Source organism: Python bivittatus, unplaced genomic scaffold, assembly GCF_059951505.1.
Source record: "Python bivittatus isolate LINGU-HERP-01145 unplaced genomic scaffold, Pbiv_v1 ctg000840_np1212, whole genome shotgun sequence".
NCBI lineage: Eukaryota > Metazoa > Chordata > Lepidosauria > Squamata > Pythonidae > Python > Python bivittatus.
Genome location: NW_028277113.1, coordinates 9792968 through 9814773, shown reverse-complemented (window position 1 = coordinate 9814773; position 21806 = coordinate 9792968). Strand labels below are relative to the sequence as shown.

At 37.0% G+C, this 21806-nt stretch overlaps 1 protein-coding gene across 4 annotated transcripts in view; it reads left to right on the top strand.

Moving 5' to 3' along the window:
• Positions 1-21806, top strand: part of PIGN (phosphatidylinositol glycan anchor biosynthesis class N) — a 177400-nt gene that overhangs the window by 61395 nt on the left and 94199 nt on the right. The window contains exons 25-28 of one of the 4 annotated variants that reach the window (XM_088130848.1): positions 1847-1920; positions 5078-5120; positions 7343-7395; positions 13746-21506. In XM_088130848.1, coding sequence (XP_087986974.1) covers positions 1847-1920; positions 5078-5120; positions 7343-7395; positions 13746-13869 — 294 coding nt within the window. In that variant the 3' untranslated portion in view covers positions 13870-21506. Of the gene's footprint in view, positions 1-1846; positions 1921-2468; positions 2615-5077; positions 5121-7342; positions 7396-13745; positions 21507-21806 lie in introns of those variants that run through there. The other 3 variants (XM_088130847.1, XR_015794051.1, XM_088130849.1) reach the window with 3 other exon arrangements.

Here is a 21806-nt window from a genome sequence, read left to right as displayed (position 1 = left end):
AGATGTGTGTGGTGAGATGAAAACCCCTGGGATAGATTGCAGTTCTGGGCATGCTCACTTGTCAGTACACCTTATTAAAGTCAGTGGGGTTCACTTTCTAATAAATATAGATAGGATTGTGCTGTATATGGTTTTTGTATTACATTTTCAAATTTAAAATACTAGGCTTTTAGTGTGGCTCTGTTTTAACATTGTCTGATTTTCACATACATGGTCTTCACTTTATGACCACTTATGGCCAAAGGGTGAACTGAATAAATCCCAAAAACCTGATCCTCCTCTTCTCCAGACTTGATGTCGCCAGGGAACGTGGGGCTTTGGCAGAGGCATCTGCAAGGGACCTGCAATTTGGCAGTCGTGGCAATGCAATCCAAACCCACCCCTTTTTGTAGACGCTTGACACTTGTACAAAAGGAGCAGGGCTTGGAGCCCAGCACTGCGCCCGTCATCTTGCAAGTTTTGACTTCTCCTGTGGATTCCTGCAATCTTTGGGCAGGGGAAGCCACATTGCTAAAACTCTGATCTCTGGCAGATAGTCATTTCCTTCTGCGTTCCTTCTTCACAGAGAAAGGAGCAATTCTCTGTCAGGAGGAGGCAGGGAGTGATGTCTCTCTGCCTTCTCCTGCATTTATGATGATGATCTGTTCAGATCTGCACTTCAAACTAAATAAAACAAATGCTACTAAAGAAATACACAATACTTCATACCAATCTGTATTTACTACTATTACTTGTTGTGGTAATTCACAAGAAAATCTTTAAAAAACACGAATCCTGTTAAGAAAGACTTTTGAGGGGATTTATACCAAAATAGTGGACTTGAAGCTGTGCTACATTAATGTCAAAAGCTTCAAATTTTTCTCTACCTCTTCAGGAAACTTACCATAGTTTCCAGAGTAAATAAGATGGGACCATCCTTTATTTTGCCTGAGAAAAGGAGAACAAATTGCATGGAACTCAGGAATACAGTGTTTTAAATCTTATAGCAGAAGGATGAGGTTGAATATGCCACAAGCCACACCTCCAAAACTGTATGGAACAAGAGCATTGTGTCATTTCAGAGCTGAGATCGCTGTGTTGTACTTGCACTAGAATCTGAATTTGAAAGATTACAACTGGGACAGCAGGAAAAAAAAGCACATACAAATTAGGAATACAGCATTTTGCAAAAATATGGTCTAGACCAGTGTTTTTCAAATTTGGCAACTTTAAGATGTGTGGATTTCAACTCCCAGAATTCCATGCTGACTGGGGAATTCTGGGAGTTGAAGTCCACACATCTTAAAGTTGCCAAGTTTGAAAAAGACTGGTCTAGATATTTACGAATAAACAAGTGAGTGAATGGTATCAATATAATAGAAAACGGACATGGTCAATCCTAAATTGTGTTCTGGGAATTTGTTGTAGCAGAAACTACCAAAGTTTGAAATGAAAATAGCACTAGTGGCTGTTCTGGGACAAGGGAGTGCGTTTACCAGTAATGATTTTCCATACCAGTAAGTTGCCCGGTTTATGCTTCAGAGATCTCAGCATTTATATGGAAAATGTTCCTTGAAAGTAGATATTTTTTTTAAAAGATGTCATTTTGTAGTGTGTATTTTAATAATCTTTTAAAAAGGTGTAACATAAAGTACAAGCCCATATTTGCCATGACTGAAAACAATGTTTATGTTAAATGAAATCCCTGAACTGTTTAAAAAGAATGTATTGCACTCTCTGCATTCAACCTGTTGAACTTTGGGATGTGCATAAATGGCTTTCTAAATATTAGCAATGTTAATTTGGCATCCTTTTTTATTTTGTAAGAGCCTGCCATTAGCTTAACAGAATTGTGTTTATTGAACAGATTGCAATCCCCTTTGTTCTCGTGTCATGTGCTTTTGAAGCTATTCAAGTCACAACCCAGTTATCGTCTAAAAGGTAAAGTTTTTCAATAAATGCTTTTACTGAATCAGGAGTTGCTTTGGGGTTGATCATGGGGAACAAATTAAACTTTGTGCTGCTACTACTTTGTACATTCCAGCATTAGATACAATTCCCAGTTTTTTTCCCCTACAGAAAGGGTTCAGTTTTTACCAGATTTCTCTCTTTGTGTGTGCCAATGGATATGTATAGTACAAGATTGCCTTTGGCATAATAGTGACTACATTTTTACAAGTATTAATTTTCCATGGTTGCTGTATTCTAGAAACTGCTTTAAGATTGCAATCTCTCTGTATAATGAACAGGGATTGATATATTTTTAGTTCCACTCAAATGCTGAAAATTCACACATAACAGATTATTGGATGAAACGCTTTTTGTGATCAGGGTTTTTGAAAAAAATCATGAGTGTTTGAATGCAAAGAAGCATGCCCTTCCCTCTTCTGCACTGATGAAGTAAGGTATTATGCAGGCATTTCATACAGAGGACAATAGCTGAATATCACTGTCCAGTTAATAGGATTCTTCTCTTTTCTCCCCTCCAGAGAGAGAGGAGTAGATTGGATGATTGAGGAAAGTTTGGCATATGTATACCTCCATGTGGAGAGATTGCATCAATGATTTAAGTTATGTCTTAAAGAGAAATGCAGATCAGCTCTCCCTCTGCGCAATGGCTGTTACTGCTGAGTAGGTAAATATTTGAACCTAGTTGTAAAACCAGTACTTACTGTGTCCCAAATCAAGAAATCTCAGCGCCATTATTAGTGCTGTCAATACAAATTGATTTTGATCTTGATGCAAATCTATCAAATCTATGCAAAGGAGAGGCATAGATCAACACTGCCTGTTTTGACAGTGTTTGGTGATTTGATGGTATCCAACTGAGTTATCTGTTTTGCAAAGAAAAATAAGCTTGTAAGCAAATTTGCATGAACTGTTTTTTGTCCTGTTTTAATGGCATTCTAAGGTAAAGTTAATTTACAAAACTGATCTTGATAATATGACTGGATATAATTTGTTAGAGGCCATTGTGATAATCTTGCTTTAATGCCATAATATAGCACATTTTAATGAGATTTCACACTCTAACTGATAGCACTTTTTATAATTCTTACAAATTAAATTATTATACTTAATGACCCATCTCTTTTTCCAGCTACTAGGTCAGCTGTATGTAGCGTTTTAGCACATTTCTGTGGTAAAACCAGTCATTAGTGATTTAGAACAGTACTGTATCCACATTGCCAAATATTTCAATTACTTAATGAAAAAATAATGATAATGCAGAGGTCTTTAGTGGTATTTGAGTTTACTTGCTCCTGGTCTTTTTTTTTTCCCATTAAAATGGGCTTTCCCAAACAAAAGTGGTCTTGGGTACCTCAGACATAAGTAACTAGTTTCTTAGGCCTTAAGGCTACATGGAAATCAATACTCAACCATTAATGAACCTGGTGGACATCATTTTAGGCCTTTATGACAGAGACACAGCAACAAATACTAGTAAAAGTTCTGGTGCAACCCAAATAGCTTTACTACTCCTTTATTCCATAAAAAACTCTGTTTTGGTGTTCATCTAAACAAGGAATAGCCTGAATCACTTAGGGAGCAAGGGTACGCATGCAACTCCTGTCCCAGGGATGCACCAACTCAGATTTGTGCATTGTCTGAAAAGTATTTTCCAAACAACTTCAACTAAACACCTCTCTGTATCTGTATGCCTTGTACATACAGCAATTATGTGTTTTTAACAAACTTGCATTTGACTTTATGCCTGAACAGGGGTAAAGGCTGAAAGGATGCTACAGAAAAAGGTTTATTTAAGTAAGGAGTTGTCAAAGCTTAGGCCTAGAAATTGTAGTTAGAGGTTCTCCTTTCCTGATGTAGGTTGAACTAAAATAGTCAGCTCCCAGCTGTAATAGTTGTGAAAATTATGCAGAATAATAAATATTGCTATAAAATAAGCATTGCTATGAATAATCATGATGTTTGGTTAACTCATTATTTAGATTTGTATGTATCATTTTTCAAGGAATTCAGCTGCACATAGAACTCATGCTAATCTACCCACAATCCAAGTGAATGTCCTCAAATCATTCAATGAATTTCATGGTTGAATGGATTTGAACCAAATCCCCATTTTGAAAACCATTCTGTTGTTTGTTTTCTGTATTTTATTTATTTATTTATTTATGTAATTTCTATAGCCGCCCATCTCAGTCCAAGTGACCCTGGGTGGTGAACAATTTCAATAATTAAAATCATTAAAACCATTATAAATTATACATACAGGCAGCCAACAATCATCATAAAAATTACATAAAAATCAGCAGTGTATCCAGGTAATGGGGCCCTTAACACTATTGCCAACTAAGCATAACCTCCTTTCACCTCTGTTTTCCTAGAACTATATAGTGTGGCTTCCTGACAGGCTTGAGATCACATTTATAGTAGCAACAGACATTCTGTGCTTCTAAGCTATACTCAGTTCTACATTTGACAGTCAAAGTTGTGTAAAAGTGCAAAGGGGCAGTGAACCCAGCATCCTGAGAAACAGCTCTCTCTTATAAAGCAAATTTCTAGTCTGTAAGGCTGAGGAGATAATGTTAAGTAAACATGATAAACTGGTTATAACTCTGGATTAGGACTAAGGAAACACGGCTGTCAAGGGTATTAAATGGAACAAGAGAAGGAGAAGAGACAGGTATACTTCTTTGTGTTCCTTATGACAATATAAATGTCATAAATCTTCAAAATCTGGGCAGTCCTATGTGAAACTTTGGAAGCTTGAATTGTACAGTTAAGTAGGGTTCCATCAATCAAGAGAATGTCAGGTCCCTGGAAAATTTTTCCTTGCCTAGTAGATAACAGTGACATAATAAATTATGTAAAAGAGTCATTAACTGTAAAGAGACAGGCCTAATTTAGGCAGGTCATAGCAATCATCCTGCCTTAATTCTGCTCATTTCCCTGTCTTCTCCATGTTTGATAGTTTACAGTATGGCTGCCCTGAAACTCTTAAAACATGCAATACTGAGAATATAGATCAAAGGAGAACTGCATTGTACCTCCAAAATACATCTTGTCATATTCTTGGAAGCTTTGTTGAACTGTGAATTATAGTCTTTCTCTGACATACTATTTTTTTCTCCCTCAGGCTTTTTCTTATTGTTCTTGTGATTTCAGACATTATGGCTCTGGTAAGCTACTATTGGACATTTTGTACAAATAAGATCAAAACCCAGAGAGCTCTGCTAATTCAATCAAGGGATATCTGAATTAGCTTCAGACTTCAAAGTTCCTAGAACTGGGTCATTGAGTTGAATTTTAAACCCTGCATAAATTGCATATAGGTCCCCTTCTCCCCACTATAATCCTTTATAAATAACCTAATGAATGCATCAAAAAAAGTTGTAAGTCTGTATTATTACTTCAACTCTTTTATGGGGCCATTAAGTTAGCATACTAAGGTTTCATCTACTTCATACTGAATCTTGAATCTGAGTAAAAGAAAATACCAGATGCACCTGTGTGCCTAGTTTAATTTTTTAACCATTTCTTCCCTGCTTTCAAAACAAAAAAAATGTCTTGGTCTCCTTTAATTTTTCAAAGAAACCAAATTATCAAGCAAGATGTAATGAGAAATACAGCCCAGGGAGGGATAAATAAGCCTGTACATGTAGATAGTGGGAGATTTGGGTAGGTGGATCAAGATCCATCCAATAGATTAAACAATTAAAATAAAAATAGCATCTAAAAATTTAAAAAACTATGTTCACTCTAAAGTATATACAAAGCTTGTAGTGTATTCAGATATCACAACTTGCCTAGAAGGGATGTGTCTTCAGAACAGTAATTGAAGAGATTTATGCTTTCAAATCCATGTTCCCTTATTCTTCCCAGGGGAATTATTTAAAATATGGCCACGCCTGCTTTTGTTCTATCACATCATAACTAAATTGTTTTGATTGAATTGGTCCAGGAAATCTTATAAATAGGAGGAAATATTTACAAATCCCAGGCTACCTATTGCTGAGTCCAAAATAAAGGTGAAGACTTCTACAGCTTAACTCCTGGCAGCTACATTTGTATAGTGTTCTTGACAGCAATATGGAAGGATCTTGCCATTTCTTCTTCTGTGTGTGTGGTTTTTTTTCAAATTCTCAATCTAGCATACAGATTTGGGATTTTCTGATGTTATCCCATGCAAATATTAACCTGCTCTGACCCTGCTTCATTTTGGGAGCAACCACGATTGACTAGGTGCTCCTATCTAATGTGTGGAATTCAAAATTATCTTTTAAATACCATCTTCTAAATGTTAATTGTCAGTGTTTTAAAGAGCAAAGTGCTGTGGATAAACATGTGATAGCTAGATAGCAGCATAGCAAGCTGTCTTAGACTGAATCAGAACTTTTGTCCATCTGGCCAAACAATGGAATGACTTTATAGAATTCTTTTTATCTTCGTTGCTTTCTCCTCTCCTAGTACGGCTGCTTATGGTGAAGAGGAGGCTGCTTTGCCATATTCATGAGATGGCGAAAATTATGCAGTAATTTTTAGACAATAAACTGTAATCACTATCTCTAAGGCTTCTTCAGCATGCCTGCTTTTCAGTAATGTTATCATTTAGGTTGATCATTAATGCAACTATAGGGAATTAAAGCTGAAAGAGAAATGGTTAGCCAAAGACTATTCACAAGGCTGAAGCAGATGTTGAGAGAAGCAGGATTGTTCCAATAAGAACCATCCCATCTCTGCAAGCAGTAGCCAGCAGAGTAGAAAGGGGAAGCCAGACACAATTATGCTTTGGGGCATTTTTAGCAAACATTATAAGGAAGATGTAGGTTGGTTGCTCTTAGCAGCAGCTATTTATTTGTGGCAATATCCAGCAGGGTTCAGGGTATTCATAACTATATAGAAATTTAGAGTAATGTATCCAGCTTCCTTTTTGTGGGGAGTAGGGGGGAGGTTGTTCAAGTCAGTCTTGATTCCTAGCAACTGTCTGGACTAGTCACTGCAGTTTTCTTGGCAAAATTTCGGAAGTGGTTTGCCATTACCTGTTTCCTAGGGCTAAGAGAGAGTGACTGGCCCAAGGTCACCCAGCTGGCTTTGTGCCTAAGGCGGGACTAGAATTCACAATCTCCTGGTTTCTAGCCCGGTGCCTTAACCACTACACCAGACTGGCTCTCATTTACCTTCTTAGTGACTTTTTAGCAGACATATGTACTTGTTTTTATTTAAATATCATCTGATGGAGTCTGGCCGGCCTGCCTCCCTCTTTCTTTCTTTCTTTCCTTCTTTCGTTCTTTCTTTTCCTGACAATCTGCTTCAAACATGCATTTCAGTTTTGTCACTTTTATTGTGCAATGCTTATGTACTGAATATAGTTGTGTTCTTTTTGTTTTTTGTTTTTTTCTAGCACTTCTTCTTTCTGGTTAAAGATTATGGAAGCTGGCTAGACATTGGAACAAGGTACAGATCAATGGTTACTTCCTCCCATGCCTTCCGCTTCTGCTCTAATGTTGCTTGTAAAATATGTGTGGTTTACCAGTCCAACAGTTTGGCTAAGAATGTTTCTTAAAATGTGGTTCTGTAAAATGCTGCTTGTTGCTCTAGTTAAAGAAAATGGATTAATGACTTTTTACTTTCTTATCCCTATTTTTTTCTTTTTTTGGGGGGGGGTTGCCTTATTAAATTGGGTAATAGTATGTTGATTGATCAGGGATTCTCAAACTGTGGGCCAAGATCTCCTGTGCAAAGGAATGTAGATCTGACATTGAGAGTAGGGGAAGTAACGAGTGAGCTGAGCCGTTAAGGGGGACTTGCAGAAAGGATTATGTAGTCCTGAGAAAGAGGAAAGCATGATCAATTCAAAATAATCCTGATTTTGTTTGCTATAAGATGGGGCAAAGAGAAGCTTAGAGAAGCTTTCAAGATTGATTTCAGCTCTTCGAGGTAGGCCAGGTCAAAAAAAATAGGCATGGCTGGGATTCCAGGAATGTTCTTTATTGTAGTAGAGTAGCGTAAAGGAATCTTGAAAGGCTGTATATTTACATTCCTAATTTATTTCTGTGTTTACTGCTTCTGACCTCACTTCCTTTTCTTTCTGGATGTTTTTAACCTTATTCTGAAATTGTACATTTTGAGGTGAATCTACAACTGCTTAAAAGACATATATTCTGCGCTCTTCCTAAGGTGGAACTCCAGAATATGGGAAGACAGTTGTATATTTGAAAGCTTCCCCTTATAAATTAATTCCTGCCTATGAAAAACTAGTGCTTTGGGCTAATTTACTTTTCTTTCTGGCTATTTTCAGGTTTGTTTTGTTTTTTTTAGCAGGGTACAGGTTATTTATGGAGAAGTGTTCAGATGTACAATCACATACTAGCATCAAAAGTATCATATTCCTGGGAGAGCTTTGCTGAATGATTTTTTTGAACTTGGAAAATGCCCTTCAATATACATATGTTTTCTAAATTCTTTGATACATCTATAGGTAGTCCCTGGGTAAAGAACGCCCGGTTTAAGAGTGACCCATAGTTAAAAACGGAGCCTATTGTAGCAAAATTTGAGTTAAATACACAGTGATTTGAGTTAAATACACAATGGTTCAAGTTAATTACACAATACTATTTATACAGTATTATACAATAATATTGTTCTGGCTTACATACAAATTCGACTTAAGGACAGACCTTGGAAACAGAACTCGTTCTTAAACTGAGGACTACCTGTATTCTTTTTCTCCTCTTCTCATATTCATATGTCCATATATGCCATTTCTACTGATCTATAGCTTTTTCATTTACCTTCAAGCAAGATGAAGAATTTGTATATTCGATATTATTGTAAACATAAGCTGTGTCTGCTGTGTAGGACATCAAATCCTGCCATGCAGTAATAACTAGATACTTTTTTTGTTGTTGTTCAGGAAACATGTTTTTTTGTTCCCTTCTAAAATTACTATCCTACTTCTCCACAAAACTAATCTTCCAAATAGAGCTGCCGGCACAATATGCACTACTGGTTGCTGATAACTTCATATATATTTGCAGACTGCCATTATATGATAAAAAATTGATTAGGAATTGCTTTTAATTGCATTCTGCTTATAGCATTTTTTTTCTACCCCAGCATTTTTGCTGAACATTCTTTTGCATAGCTAATATAATTCAATATATAAGGGAAGAATGCATAAAACACATTATGACTCCCTCCACTCCAGTTCTTTCTAGAAACCTTAGAAGGTTACCATATCCTTGCTATTCTCTGACAACTTTGGAATCAAGTAGTAAATCACTTGGGTGAACAAGCCATTGCAGATTGAACTGCCAGTAGAACATTTCTTCTAATTCAAGGCTTTTCAAAGAAGTTGGTTCATTAAATGATATACACAATCCTGGTTTTACATAGCCATTTCATGGTACAAATCCATAACAAAAGCTGCTTTGGTTTCACTGCTACACCAGTATAAATGTCCATCTCACTTTTAGTTTTAAATATTAGTGCAATATCTGTGTCCTTGTTATGTTTTTAACAGTATCACTCATTAATTTTTCATCTAGTCTCTCTCTGTATTTAACATTTTCCTATATTCTTGATCATCCTTCCCCATCATGATACACTCTAGATGTGTTGATCTTCAGCTGGAACATCATCTAACACATCTGGAAGATCCCAGGTTGGGGAAGACTGTTGGGCAATGCAGAAAGGGCCAGATTGTATGAATCTATCATTTTGGATCTCTGCATTACAGATTTCTCTATTGGATCTTCTTGTTATTTTCTTCTAGTAGAGCCTTGCACTGTCTTCATCTCTAAAATATTTGTTTAGTTTTCATATATCTGAAATGCTCTTACACCATTTTTCCAAGTTCTCTGGCACTCTGTGCAGAGTATCTATAAGTTTTCCTCTGGGAAACCAGCCTCTGTGAATTGTTGATGAGCACATTTGGAATTTGAGAAGCATATCCTGTGATTCTCACAAGTGGCTTTCCCCCGTGAACATTTTCTCCTTCTCAAAATGACTACCATGGTTGGCATGGCCAATCAGCAAACAATTGTATTTTCAGAAGATAAACCAATGGTCAGAAGGTAAACCAATTTTTCAGGAGGTAAACCAATGAGGATGCTGTCTATTGGCATTTTCCCCAGCCACCTCCACCCTAAGCTTGCTTTAATTTTTTTTTCTGAGCAAGTGGACACATTTCCAAACAAATCACTGGACATTTTCTAACAATGCACAGAGCTCACAGTTGCATTGTTTGTTTAAATCATACCTGACAAAATGCCCCTTTAATGGGAGTCTTGTGAATTGTGAATAGATAGTTCCCATTCTTCCTTTGACTCAGTATTGAGGCTAACATGGTTCCTGGTTTTCTTTATAGAATTCTACAAAATGAAATGGCATTTACTCTTCTCATGGACCAAGAGAGCCAACTTTGTTTTTAAAATGTCCTGACCAGCAACTTAATTTCTAGCTGCATATGAATGTGTAGCCCTGGAGGCATAAAATCTAAGATCTTTATTTAAAAAGAAAAAGAAATGCCTCCAGGTTTGCTTTTCATGTCTGTCTTGGCATGATCAGGAGAGAGTGGAAAGAATCAGCACAGAAGGCATTTAAACTTCTAAAAGAAGTTACTTCCTGGTATATCAACCAACCTCTTCAGATCACAGCTCATCGCCCCCCCCCACACCGATGTTCCTACTCTAAGCATGACTAAATATGAGCAGCTTCCAAATCATGCTGTGTCCTTGTCCTGATTAGCAGCACTCTCTGTAAACTTTGACTGGCATGATGAGAGTGCTTTGTTCAGGCTCTGTTAGGCAATGATAGCTCAGCAGTAGAACATACGCCTCACGCATATACACAACCAAGTTTGGAACACGATTCTATGCCAGTCCAAATGGTCTCTCTTCATTTGAGATCCAGGATTGTTATTCCATCTTAAAGACAAAGTAACAGAAATAGATTGTAACTATTTAAATTACTTCTAATGGAAAAAGACAGCTCCTCTCAATCATTTGGATAGTCTAAAGTGTTTTAGATTGCTAATGCTATTGATGTCTATAGGTAAGAGAGAAACTTGCATGAAGTTTACAGGCATGTCACCTCTGCACTTACTACCCTCTGTTTTTGTAAAATGTGTTCAAGAAATGCTTAAACGTCACATTAAATCAGGCTAAGCATAGAATAGTCCCCCTAGTTTTCCATACTCTTTAGGTAATTTGGTATCCAAACAACTGTCTGTACTTAAGAGTGTTGTCTGAATGTAGGATGCACTTTATATCCAGCCTCTGCTAACTAGAGAATGTAGCCAAGATTTGTTTATGGTTATATTCTCTAGGTAATTGTGACCAGGAGGAGCATGTAACCTGTATTTGGAGTACATGCTATGTTCTAACTAAACAGTGACATCTGTTTGCTAGTTGCATTGCTCAGGGAATGGAGCCAGTGAGTGTGAGCAGGTCCCATTCCTTGTAAAACCATTAGCCTGGCTTAGCATGATATACCCACTAGCTCAATGTTTATTGCTAAAAAATGCACACACATGCACACCCTACCCAAACCATATTGCATTTTCTAAATACAATTGCCTTGCCTCAGATGATTACGCTTCATTGCTTGAATGTGCAATCTGATACTTACCCACTGTAGTCCTTAGGCCATCAGGCATAGAACTCTAGTTTATGCAGAAAACAAACGCAAGTGAGTAGTTGTTGTTCCTAATCCGTGCTATGCCTGGTTATGGATTTCTGGTAGCAGAGTTGTGATAGGCATCCAATTAAAACCTGTGGGGAATTGCTGCCTTTAATTCTCCATTGGGAAGAAGGAAAAAGGATACAGTCGTGTTCAAATAGGACATTAAACTCTCCTGTTCCTATGGATCATCTTTATTGGGCAACTGCTATATACAGTAGATATACATTCTTTCAAGTGTGTGCGTGTGTGTTTCATTTGTTCTACATGGAACAAATTAAATATATATGTCAGGTCATTTTAACCTTCTACTCTTTCTAAATTGTCGACTCTGGCAGGATTTTATCCTAAGCTTCCTGCCTTCCTGACTACTTCAGTAATATATAACTTTTCAGAACGAAGTTCCCCATGGCAGTTTATTTTCAGCACAGCAAGATCTGCACTGTGCAAATAAACCTGCTTTCCTCATTTCAGCCATTCATTTAGTAGCATCTTATGATGTTTAACTAAATATCACTAAAAAGACTGTCTCTGTTTCAAGGTTCTTACAGTCTAAAAATTGACACAAGGAAGACATAAAAGAATGGTGGGTTTTGCAGGTAATAGGGAAGAATATGAATTTAATTTAGCTATTGAAATTAGTTTAGACTTGGTTTTGGTAAGAATATTGTTGACTTCTTTATAGAAACTGAGTAATATTGTTGGGTGGTTCTCATAAATGTTAAGGGATTGAAGGTAAACTCTGTGGCTACTTTTAAAGTCGAGTGGCTTTAATAAGCATATAGGAGATCTTCCTCAAAATGCCTCTCTTTAGAACTCTCAAAACCCCATTAAAAAGCTAGTTATAACTAAAATTCATTGATATAAAGCATGGTTAATTTTGGGGATTAGCTTTTAGGCCCTGATTGAATGATGGATATTTTTTAAAATTAAGTTTTATCTAACATTTTCTCATTTGTTATTGAAGCTCCCAAGTAAGGTGATTGGCATCAAAACCTCCACAGGCCGCTTAGGAAGTGGTAGGCAACTTGGTGTCTCTTTTGCACTGCAACTCTTACAGTTCTTTGTCTTTGGCCATGGTAGATGCAATCAGTAGAATAATTCCTCCAAATTTACGACGTTTGCAGTTCTGTGCTCCAGTTCTTCAAATGGTAGTTCCAGTAGATATCATGTCATACTGGCCATAATAACTTGGTTAACCATAATATTCCACACAGTTCCGGGAGACTGTCAGCCATTCTGACACATTATGCTCTAATGTCCAGGAAATAAATCCATCTATAACTTTGGCATTCTTTCTGCAGATGTCCAGATTTTTTTATATATAGTGGTCCCAGTGATGGTAGGAGCACTCAGGGCCGTGACTCCTAAGCTGGGAGAGTGGCTCCAACAGATCCCAGGAACAACATCAGAGCTCTCTGTCCAGAAGAGTGCAGTGCTAGGAACAGCTAAGATACTGTGCAGAACCCTCAAACTCCCAGGCCTCTGGTAGAGGACCTGAGATTGAGGAAGACACTTACCACCCATAGGGGTGAGAGGGGAATTTTTATTTATATTTATTTATTTTTTTAAAAATTTAAAAATTAAAATGTTATATATATTTTTTAATTTTTTTTAATTACAAAATGATGGAAAGAGATGCATCACTGTGGTTTAACATAGAAGTGAAAAAAATACAAAAAGAAAATTAATATATCATTATAACAGTAAAAAGTTAACAATTCTATATATACTTATCTAATACAAATATTATTCAAGTACATATATATTTCTAATAGAGTTACATGACTATCGTTTTTTTTAACCCATTGTATTTTGTATAAATGAGTCCCATATTTCATTATACTTGTCCGTACAAAGTCTATGTCTATAGGCAATCTGCTCATAAGTAGCAAATGCAATCAAGTCTTCAATCCATTGAATAAATGGGGCCGTACATTTATCTTTCCAATGCTGCAGTAAGATGTCCAGTTATAACCAGTAGCTGATAGATCACAAACTTTGAATGTACTAGTCTAAGATTGTGTGTGTGTGTGTGTGTAATTTTACCAGTAAACCTTGTTTCCTCTAGACTATTTGATTTGCAATCTGCTTCTTTCTAACCCATTTTCTCTTCATTGCAGTATTAGCCATTATGTCATTGTGATGTCCTTCACTATTTTCCTGATGCTTTTAAGTGGAGTGGCCCAGCTGCTCACTACAAAGAGACTGGAGCTTTGGGAAACAACTAAGCGCCATTCATTGTGACAAATTACTGAAGGGCTCATATTGATAGAGCCTTCATTCTTCCAAGGGACAGACAGAATTATGAAATTGGCTGCTAAAGACTCCTGAAGAATGTGAAGCAACTTGTGATCTTTTTTTTATGGAATTAAATTTTGTTTCCTTATTTTCCTTCAAAGGAAATTCCTGCCTCAAACTGAACAACTACTGCATACTATCTGCCTTATTGTTAAGGATAAATGCTGTGCTTGTGTTTGCAAATAGGATTCAAAAGGATGCTGGGGAGAGAAACTTTGTTTTATACGTTTCTTTAGAAGACAAGGAATCAGTTTCAAGACCTGCTAACAAGCTAAACATTGTGTCCACTCTCACTCCCAAGCCATGTTTTGGAGCAAGCAATATATACAGTAGAAAAGATAAGTCTGTGCTGTGATATGTGGCAGACTATTTTTCACTTCTGAGATTCAGATCAAGTTTAGAGATGTACATATATTGGAATGAGATTAGAACTTTAATAGTACTTAGTGTGTGTGAATGGAATTTCCATTTAAAAATGCAGATTAATTATATCTGTTTGCTGCTGCTGTTTGTTTCTCTTTTATATGACATACAAAAACAGTTCTCATCACACACTGAGGCAACAAAGTCTGTCCTATTTGCATCTCACAATTGCCCTGATTTACTCAAGGCCACTGTAAGGAACTGTCTGAGCAAATATTGAAAACCAGCCCTACCTGTTCAGACTCTATTTGTTACCATCAAACAAGCTGTACAGCTACAGAGGACGAAAACCAGCTAAACCAAGTATTTAATATACCAGTTGGTTGCTCAAGCTGTGTAGTTGATCACTAGGGCAAGGAGTTATCTTTTATAACAAATGTTTTCAATAGTAGCTGCTCAGTTAAAACCTCAGCTCTCATACAAAGGTCAGTTGGAGAAGAGCTGTGTGAGGTATCTTACATCCAACATTCCTGAACTCGAGCTGAATTTGTTTCTCTTTCAGTATAGCTTAGCCTTTGCCAGTGTGGTGCCTTCTTGAATAATTTGAAGCATTCTTCAAGAATACTCACAATTCTGACTGGAAGATGCTTTCTATGCTCTCTGACAGAGGCTTTGTCATGGTCTTTCCAATCATAGTTGTCCTGATTCTTTTAATTCAAGGTATCGAATTACATACCTTGAATTAAGGGTCTTCTTGAATTGCGGGTCTTCTGCAGGGAAAGCATGCAGTATACCATTGAGCTACAGTTTGTTCAGTCTGAAATCGACCATTCTCTACAATTATACATCTGAGCTAAAAGCTCCAGGGCAATACAACACAAATGCTGGAAGAATGGACTTGCAAGTGCATATCGCCCATGAAAGCCATCATTATGCAGTCTTCTAATTAGTCATTGCAAATAATGGTGTTCATTAGAAATTGCTCTGTGGCATAGGAGCCTGCCAGAATTATAAGGAATTGTAGCGAATCCATGAAACATGCATACCATGGTGGCTGTCAGAACTGGAATGTATCAGCAACCTGTTCATCCTGAAAATTGCTGTAGCTCTCCAGCCCCTTGGCTCTATGTCAGTAAAACTAGAATCCAGCCATCCCAGTAGGAATATCCGTGTGATAGTAGACATAAGCATTGACTTGTTACTGCTACTTTGATTAAGAGCTGGAGAAACTGCCCTAATGGAACAAAAATGTCATTTCAAAAAAAGGAAAAAAAGTCACAGCTTAAAAAACACAATGCAAATAAATACCATGCCAATGTTTTTTGCCAAAATAAATAATTTGGATTTAAAAAAAAACAAAGGGTAGAACTGTGTCATGTATGCACTGGGGGGTGGGGGGGAACCACTCCAAAATAGAAGAAGAGCTTTGTTGGAGTGATGTGATAAACAAAAGCGCATTAATGCAGCTTTCACATATATAAACACACAGAGTGAAAAAGATCAGATCTGTGTCTTCTCTGGCTTTTTTCTACTCCAACTGTGCAGTAGAAAGGTTGATTTGCTAATTCAATTAGTATTGTTTTGGTTGAGTTACAGTGCTACTGACCTTAGTTGACTTCCTCTGATCATGTTGTTAATCCTATTATGGGTGAACACCTTTCAGGGCTATTTTATACATCCCTAATGGAAAATCTGGCTATGTTATTCCTAGATTTTCTCTGGGCGAAAAGTCAGGCGTGTTCATCTTTGCCATCTGAAATTTTTCTAGCACTGGAGAGTTACATAATTCTACCAATTAAGCAGTCTTACCTCAAACAGTTGATTGCATTTTGAAATGACATTCCCCTATCTTTTGAACACACATAAGTCCTAGATTCAGTGGTTTTAATTCAGAGCCAAAAATATTACGGGAGAAGGTGAAAGACAGAAAAGCCAATTCCTTTGCTTACATTAGATCATTAGGAATGATCTAGCCATCACAATTGTAGACTAGTTCAGAAAAGCACCAATTTATTTGTGAATATGTGTATGGAAGCTTCTCAAAATGGAATCATACAAAAAGTTGTGCCAATTTCCATCATTTAGTAAATTCATCCTAGACCAGTAGTTTGGCCAACAGAATTCCTTGAGCTGTTTAGAAGGACGTTAGTTGAGTGTTTTCCAAATTGTCCTTCAGAGAATCTTTCTCCACTACCTTGTCAGCAGTAGAATACCTGAGTAATATAGCCTAGAGCACGCAATCAGTTTGTGTGGACTTCTGGCAATGGCAATTGAGGTTGATCGTTCTCCTGCTGAACTGAGTGTCTACCTAGCACATAACCACCACGCTTCATTTGGTGTACCCTTCAGAGAAAAACAATAATGATTAGCAAGCTACGTGTCAGCAAAGTCAACCCAAAGTTATTGAACTTATTGGGGCAATCCTGATAGGCTTTCAAGGTCATTTGCAGTAGCGGTGGTGCAGTAGGACAGCTGCTTTCCCTCTTGTTTTTTTGTTCTCCAATAGGATGATTGTTATAATTTAGAGGCCATCCATAACCTGCAAGTTTTTGGTTTCCAGTAATTAAGATTACATGGAAATAGCCTGTTTATACTGTGCCTGAGCAAAGTGTTTTGGAAATTCTGTTAAATAATTGTGTATTATTTGTTATTTATTTTATAGTGCTTCTAACCCGCCCCAGTCCCATAGATTCTGGGCAGTATTTGGCAATAAAATAAAAATGCATAGCCATAAAATCAAAAACTTATACAGGCAAGCTGCACACCTTCACCCATGGCTCTTGAAAGTTGCAATTTAACAGGTTACTTAAAATTAGCTGCACTGGTGCTCCACTGATTATCTGTAATTGCCTTATTCCAAAACACAAGTTCTCAACTGGTCATAATTCTCCAAGAATGTAACCTGCAGTGTTATTACTAGAGTATATCTTTTAAGAGTTATAGCCATATTATGTCTTCACACAGCATCAGATATATTGGATGCACATGTTAAACCTTTTAGTTATGTTGAACCTGCCTGGTATCGTTGTGGAATTTGTAGGTATTTCACTCTCCCAGCATTTAAAAATAAAATTAATTTGGCTTTGGAGATGGTTTTTGAAACACTCTGGTAATTAGCTGTAAGCTGCCTGTTTGGGAGGTCCAGCTGCCTAACAAACAAACTGGATGAAAAATCTTCACTGGGAAATGTGCACAGAAAATGCATGCTTGCCACCTGTCATCGAACTTTTGGCAGCTTCAATACTATCACTTATTCTTCAATATCCTTCTGGTTACGTCAGGACTTGGTGGTACCACATTCCTAGTTACTTTGGTTCTAGATGCTAAGGAATGGTTCTTCTACCTGCTGACCTCTGGATCTATCTTGTCTCCCATATTAGTTAGCATCTACATGATGTTGGAGAAAGTCATCAGGAGATTGGAATTAGAGTACTATTCAGAATATAATTGACTCATCTCCACCAAAAAGAATGTGGAAGTGAGTCTTTTGTAGTTTGGATGATAGGAAGGACAAATGTCAGTTTAATCCAGAAGAACTCTTGGTTGTCTGAAAGTACAGTAATTATTCATCCTGCTTCAGATGGGGTTGCAGTTCTGTTGTTGGATTGTTGGATGGAAGAAGTATCTGGAAAGAGGCTTTTCCTGGGTTAGTTTGCTATGCAGGTTGTGATCTTCTTTTTCTGAAAAAAATGGCCTTGGTCATTCAGGCCTGAGTTACTTCCAGGTTAGATTACAATAATGTGCTGTCCTTTGGGCTTCCTTTTAAAGGCAGTTTGGAAAGTTTAAATGCTTTAGAATGCATCCACTAAGCTGCTAACTGGAAGAAACTTATGAGGCATAGTTATGATTGATTATCAGTCTCTTTCCAGCCCCATTTGTTTCCAGGTTGATTCAAACCTTTAAATTGGAGATAAGTAGAGAATGGACTAGTTGTAATCCCGTAATTCCAAGCAGATGACAACATCTGGAATGTGGTACCACTGGTAAAGAGTTGAAAAGTGAATATTTGTGAATGGTTTATTTGTTCCCTTGGTTTTAGTGGAACTCAATTGGATCAGAGCCTTTAATTTTAGAACAAGATCCTTAAAAAGAAAAAGAAACATCAAGATCAACCTAGCCCAGTAATAGCCAAGTCTAAGCTGGTAGGCTACATTCTAAATAAAGTACAAGGAGTTCTTGGAATTATCAAGCAGGTTTTTTCTGTTTTGTTTTGTTATTGTTGTTCCATTTTTATTAGAACTGCTGAAGACCGGTTATGTTTACACAGCAAGTAAATGCATGGGAAAAGTTAGGGAGTGCTGTACAGACAGTATTCTCAAACAGATCAGAAAAATAAAAAAATGGAAAAAGATTTGTCTCAATTAGTACATGGGAACAGATTTAGAGATCTTAGATTAAGGTGTCTCATTTTAATACCCTCATAACTGGGATGCTGCATCCTTACCAGTTGAGATTGATAATAGTGTGTTTGGTGTAATTAGCTTTTATTAATCTAATGTAGTAGTTATTATCGGTATATCCATAAAGAAAAAGTGTTTTCATGGCCCTAAAACTCTCACGCTGCTGAATTATGTGGTTAGGTAGGCAGAGCCTTATACCTTCCATTTCATGCCTGTGGTTAATTTAATTCAGTGAAGCAATTTCCAAACATGCATGTTTTGGACTGCATGGCTAGAAATGCAGGCAAGTGGAAGGAAAGTGCAACACTTACTGCTACAGGTGTTCTAATGTGGACGGTGAGCACAAACATTTCATTGATGGAACCAGATCCAGGCTGACCCTAATTGTGTTTGTATTTTATTAAGTAGTATACCATGTTCCCCAGACTCATGCTGCTCCAAGGTATTGAAACTAAACTCCCAGCATGGCCACTGACTGAATTCTAAGAACTGTAGTCTCACCACATCTGGAACGTACCAATTTAGCCCTGATCTGCTCATTATTCCCTGGAATAATGCTTGAAAGAAGCCTTTATTCATATGTTTAGCTGAACTTGTTTTGAAGCCTCCGTGTGATTGAGAGCCTTCATCAAACTGGGCTTCCAATCACAAGGCTTCTGCATGCATTGAACCCCTTCAGGTCTTTATACTAAGTATGCAAATGTCTGGGTAGAGAATATGGAAATACAGCAGGTAATCCTTCACCCTATTCCAACTTTTTATGTCTTCTACTGTCAGGCACAAGGCTGGTGTGGTAAAATGGTTATCCAAAAGCAGCCCAATGACAGACAACAGAAACACTGAGAAGTTACTACTTTGAGGCACAAGTCCAGAAACCATCACTTCACTCCCTTTGCCTAACATTAGGTTGTATATATCCAAAAACTAGAAGAATAAACAAGGAAGGCCCAAACAAAACAAGGGTGCTTGCCATATTTGGAAGAAATGCATACTACTATCTAAGATATCCAGAAGTAATGCTCATTCATGTTTAAAGATTTCTCTCACAAATAAAACCATTATGTCTCACCAGAGTCTAAAGTACCTTTCAAATGTTCAAATTAAAACATTTTGTGTTAAAAATGAGTCAAATAGTAACTGATGCTCTGGAGCTTTGATCTCTACTTGTCCTTCCTTGTTTGACAACAAATATCTTGAGTGTTTCAACAATATATAGTTTTGATGATTCACACGTTTGCATTAGATAACTAATGAAACAAGGTATGTATCCTACACACAGTCACATTAATCTTATCAGGAAGTTCATCACAAGCATAGAATAATGTCACAGTTGCTAAGCCAAAAAGACTTTGGAAATTAAATCAAATCCTTTTGACTTGGGTATAGTCTACATGCTGCAATTTCAAATATGGCCATTGATTTCAAGTGGAGAACATTAAGCAATCATCCTTAAAATGTGCTTAATTTGGGCTAAGTTATGATCAATATTAGACTTGCTTATATTTCTAAATCTCACTATAAAACATTTTGAAGTGCCAGCCAGAGATGTGAGACAGGAGAAAGGCCAAAACATGGCTGAAAACATGAAGTTGAAAGTGGGTGAAAGATAGATGGGTGAACTTAAATCAGGAAGCAGTGTGAGCTAGAAAAATGGGAGGAAATGACAACAGTTTAGAACTTCAGACAGCCTTGAAAGTGAGGAGCAAAATGTAGGAAACATCTGAAAAGTGAGGAAAACATTGAGGAACAGCATTCATGGAATGACGTGAATAAACGGAGGGAGATTATTTAGTTTGGTGTCTATTTGGAGAAATCCTTATCAGAGGACAAAGTTGAACCTTTAGATATACTGCAATCCCTATATATTTTACAGTTAAGTCTAGTGGATTCAGCTTCAGATCAAGGTTGGTTCTCAGCAAGATTGAGAAGCCTTGATCCAAGTTGAATGGAGGAAACATAGGCTTAAAAAATTATTCAAGACCAAGGGTGCAATGCTTATCTGAAGGATGAATGGACATGTAAATCAGGGCTTAAGGAGGAATTTCCTGAAGAATTTAATGGCTTAGCTGGAATATTGTGGAATTCCAGAAATATTAGCTTTTTAGACCCTTAGTTCTAAACATTCAGTGCTGGAAACAATGGCTAGCCTTATACATTTCACAAAGCCATAGTGTGATTTGTTTGATTTTGGCCTAGGATGGGCTGTAAACCCATTATCAATAACTCAGAATTATGTGTGAATCTAGCCACAAATTATAGTTTCCAGTAATGTGTGTGCTCAGTTCCACTGAGCCTGATTTACCCTTACTGCTGATAGCCTGAACTGGACTTTGTTTCAGATCCTAACAGACTTTACCTATGATTTATCCATCCACTTAAATATCATGTGAATATTGCATTGCCAACTGATTCTACTGTATGTTACTGAGGTCTGCATTTGTGATTTGGTTACAGGCAAGACTGGCCTAGATTGGATGTTCAGGGACGTTTCTGATATATTTTGTTTAAAGAATATGCTGCTCCCAATTTTCCATTTCTGTGATGAAGACATGGAACACAAATAGAGCTTTTGGATGAAACTGACAGTTGATTCTTTTTTATTATATGCAGATGACATCTTGAAGTGATGACTAACTCAGTACAATATATATCTTATTTATGTGTCTCATCTCTGTCTGACCTCTGTTGAGAAGTTCAGAAAGGCATACGTAAGATCTCCCCTTATTTTATATTCATGTCAACATCCCTGTGAGTATTTTGCACTAAGAGGAAATGATTGGTCACAGTCACTTAATGAACTCTATCCTTAATTTAATAAATTGCTTAAGAAAAATCACTGTATCTTGGCTTTGGTTCTATTGGATGTGTGGTTATTGGTTAATTTGGCTAGTGAATGCTGTAAGATTTTATAGTACTGTTTTTAGTTATTTGCTGTTTCTTATTTTTATTGTAGTTTTGATTTTTTATGAAAAAAATATAAAGAAGCAGTCTATGCAAATAAGAATATTTGCCTAGATCATATGTGTCAAACTCAAGGCCCGCGGGCCACATCCGGCCCGGCGTGTAATTATATCCGGCCCACAAGATCATTTTATATATTATTGTTATTAACGGCCCGGC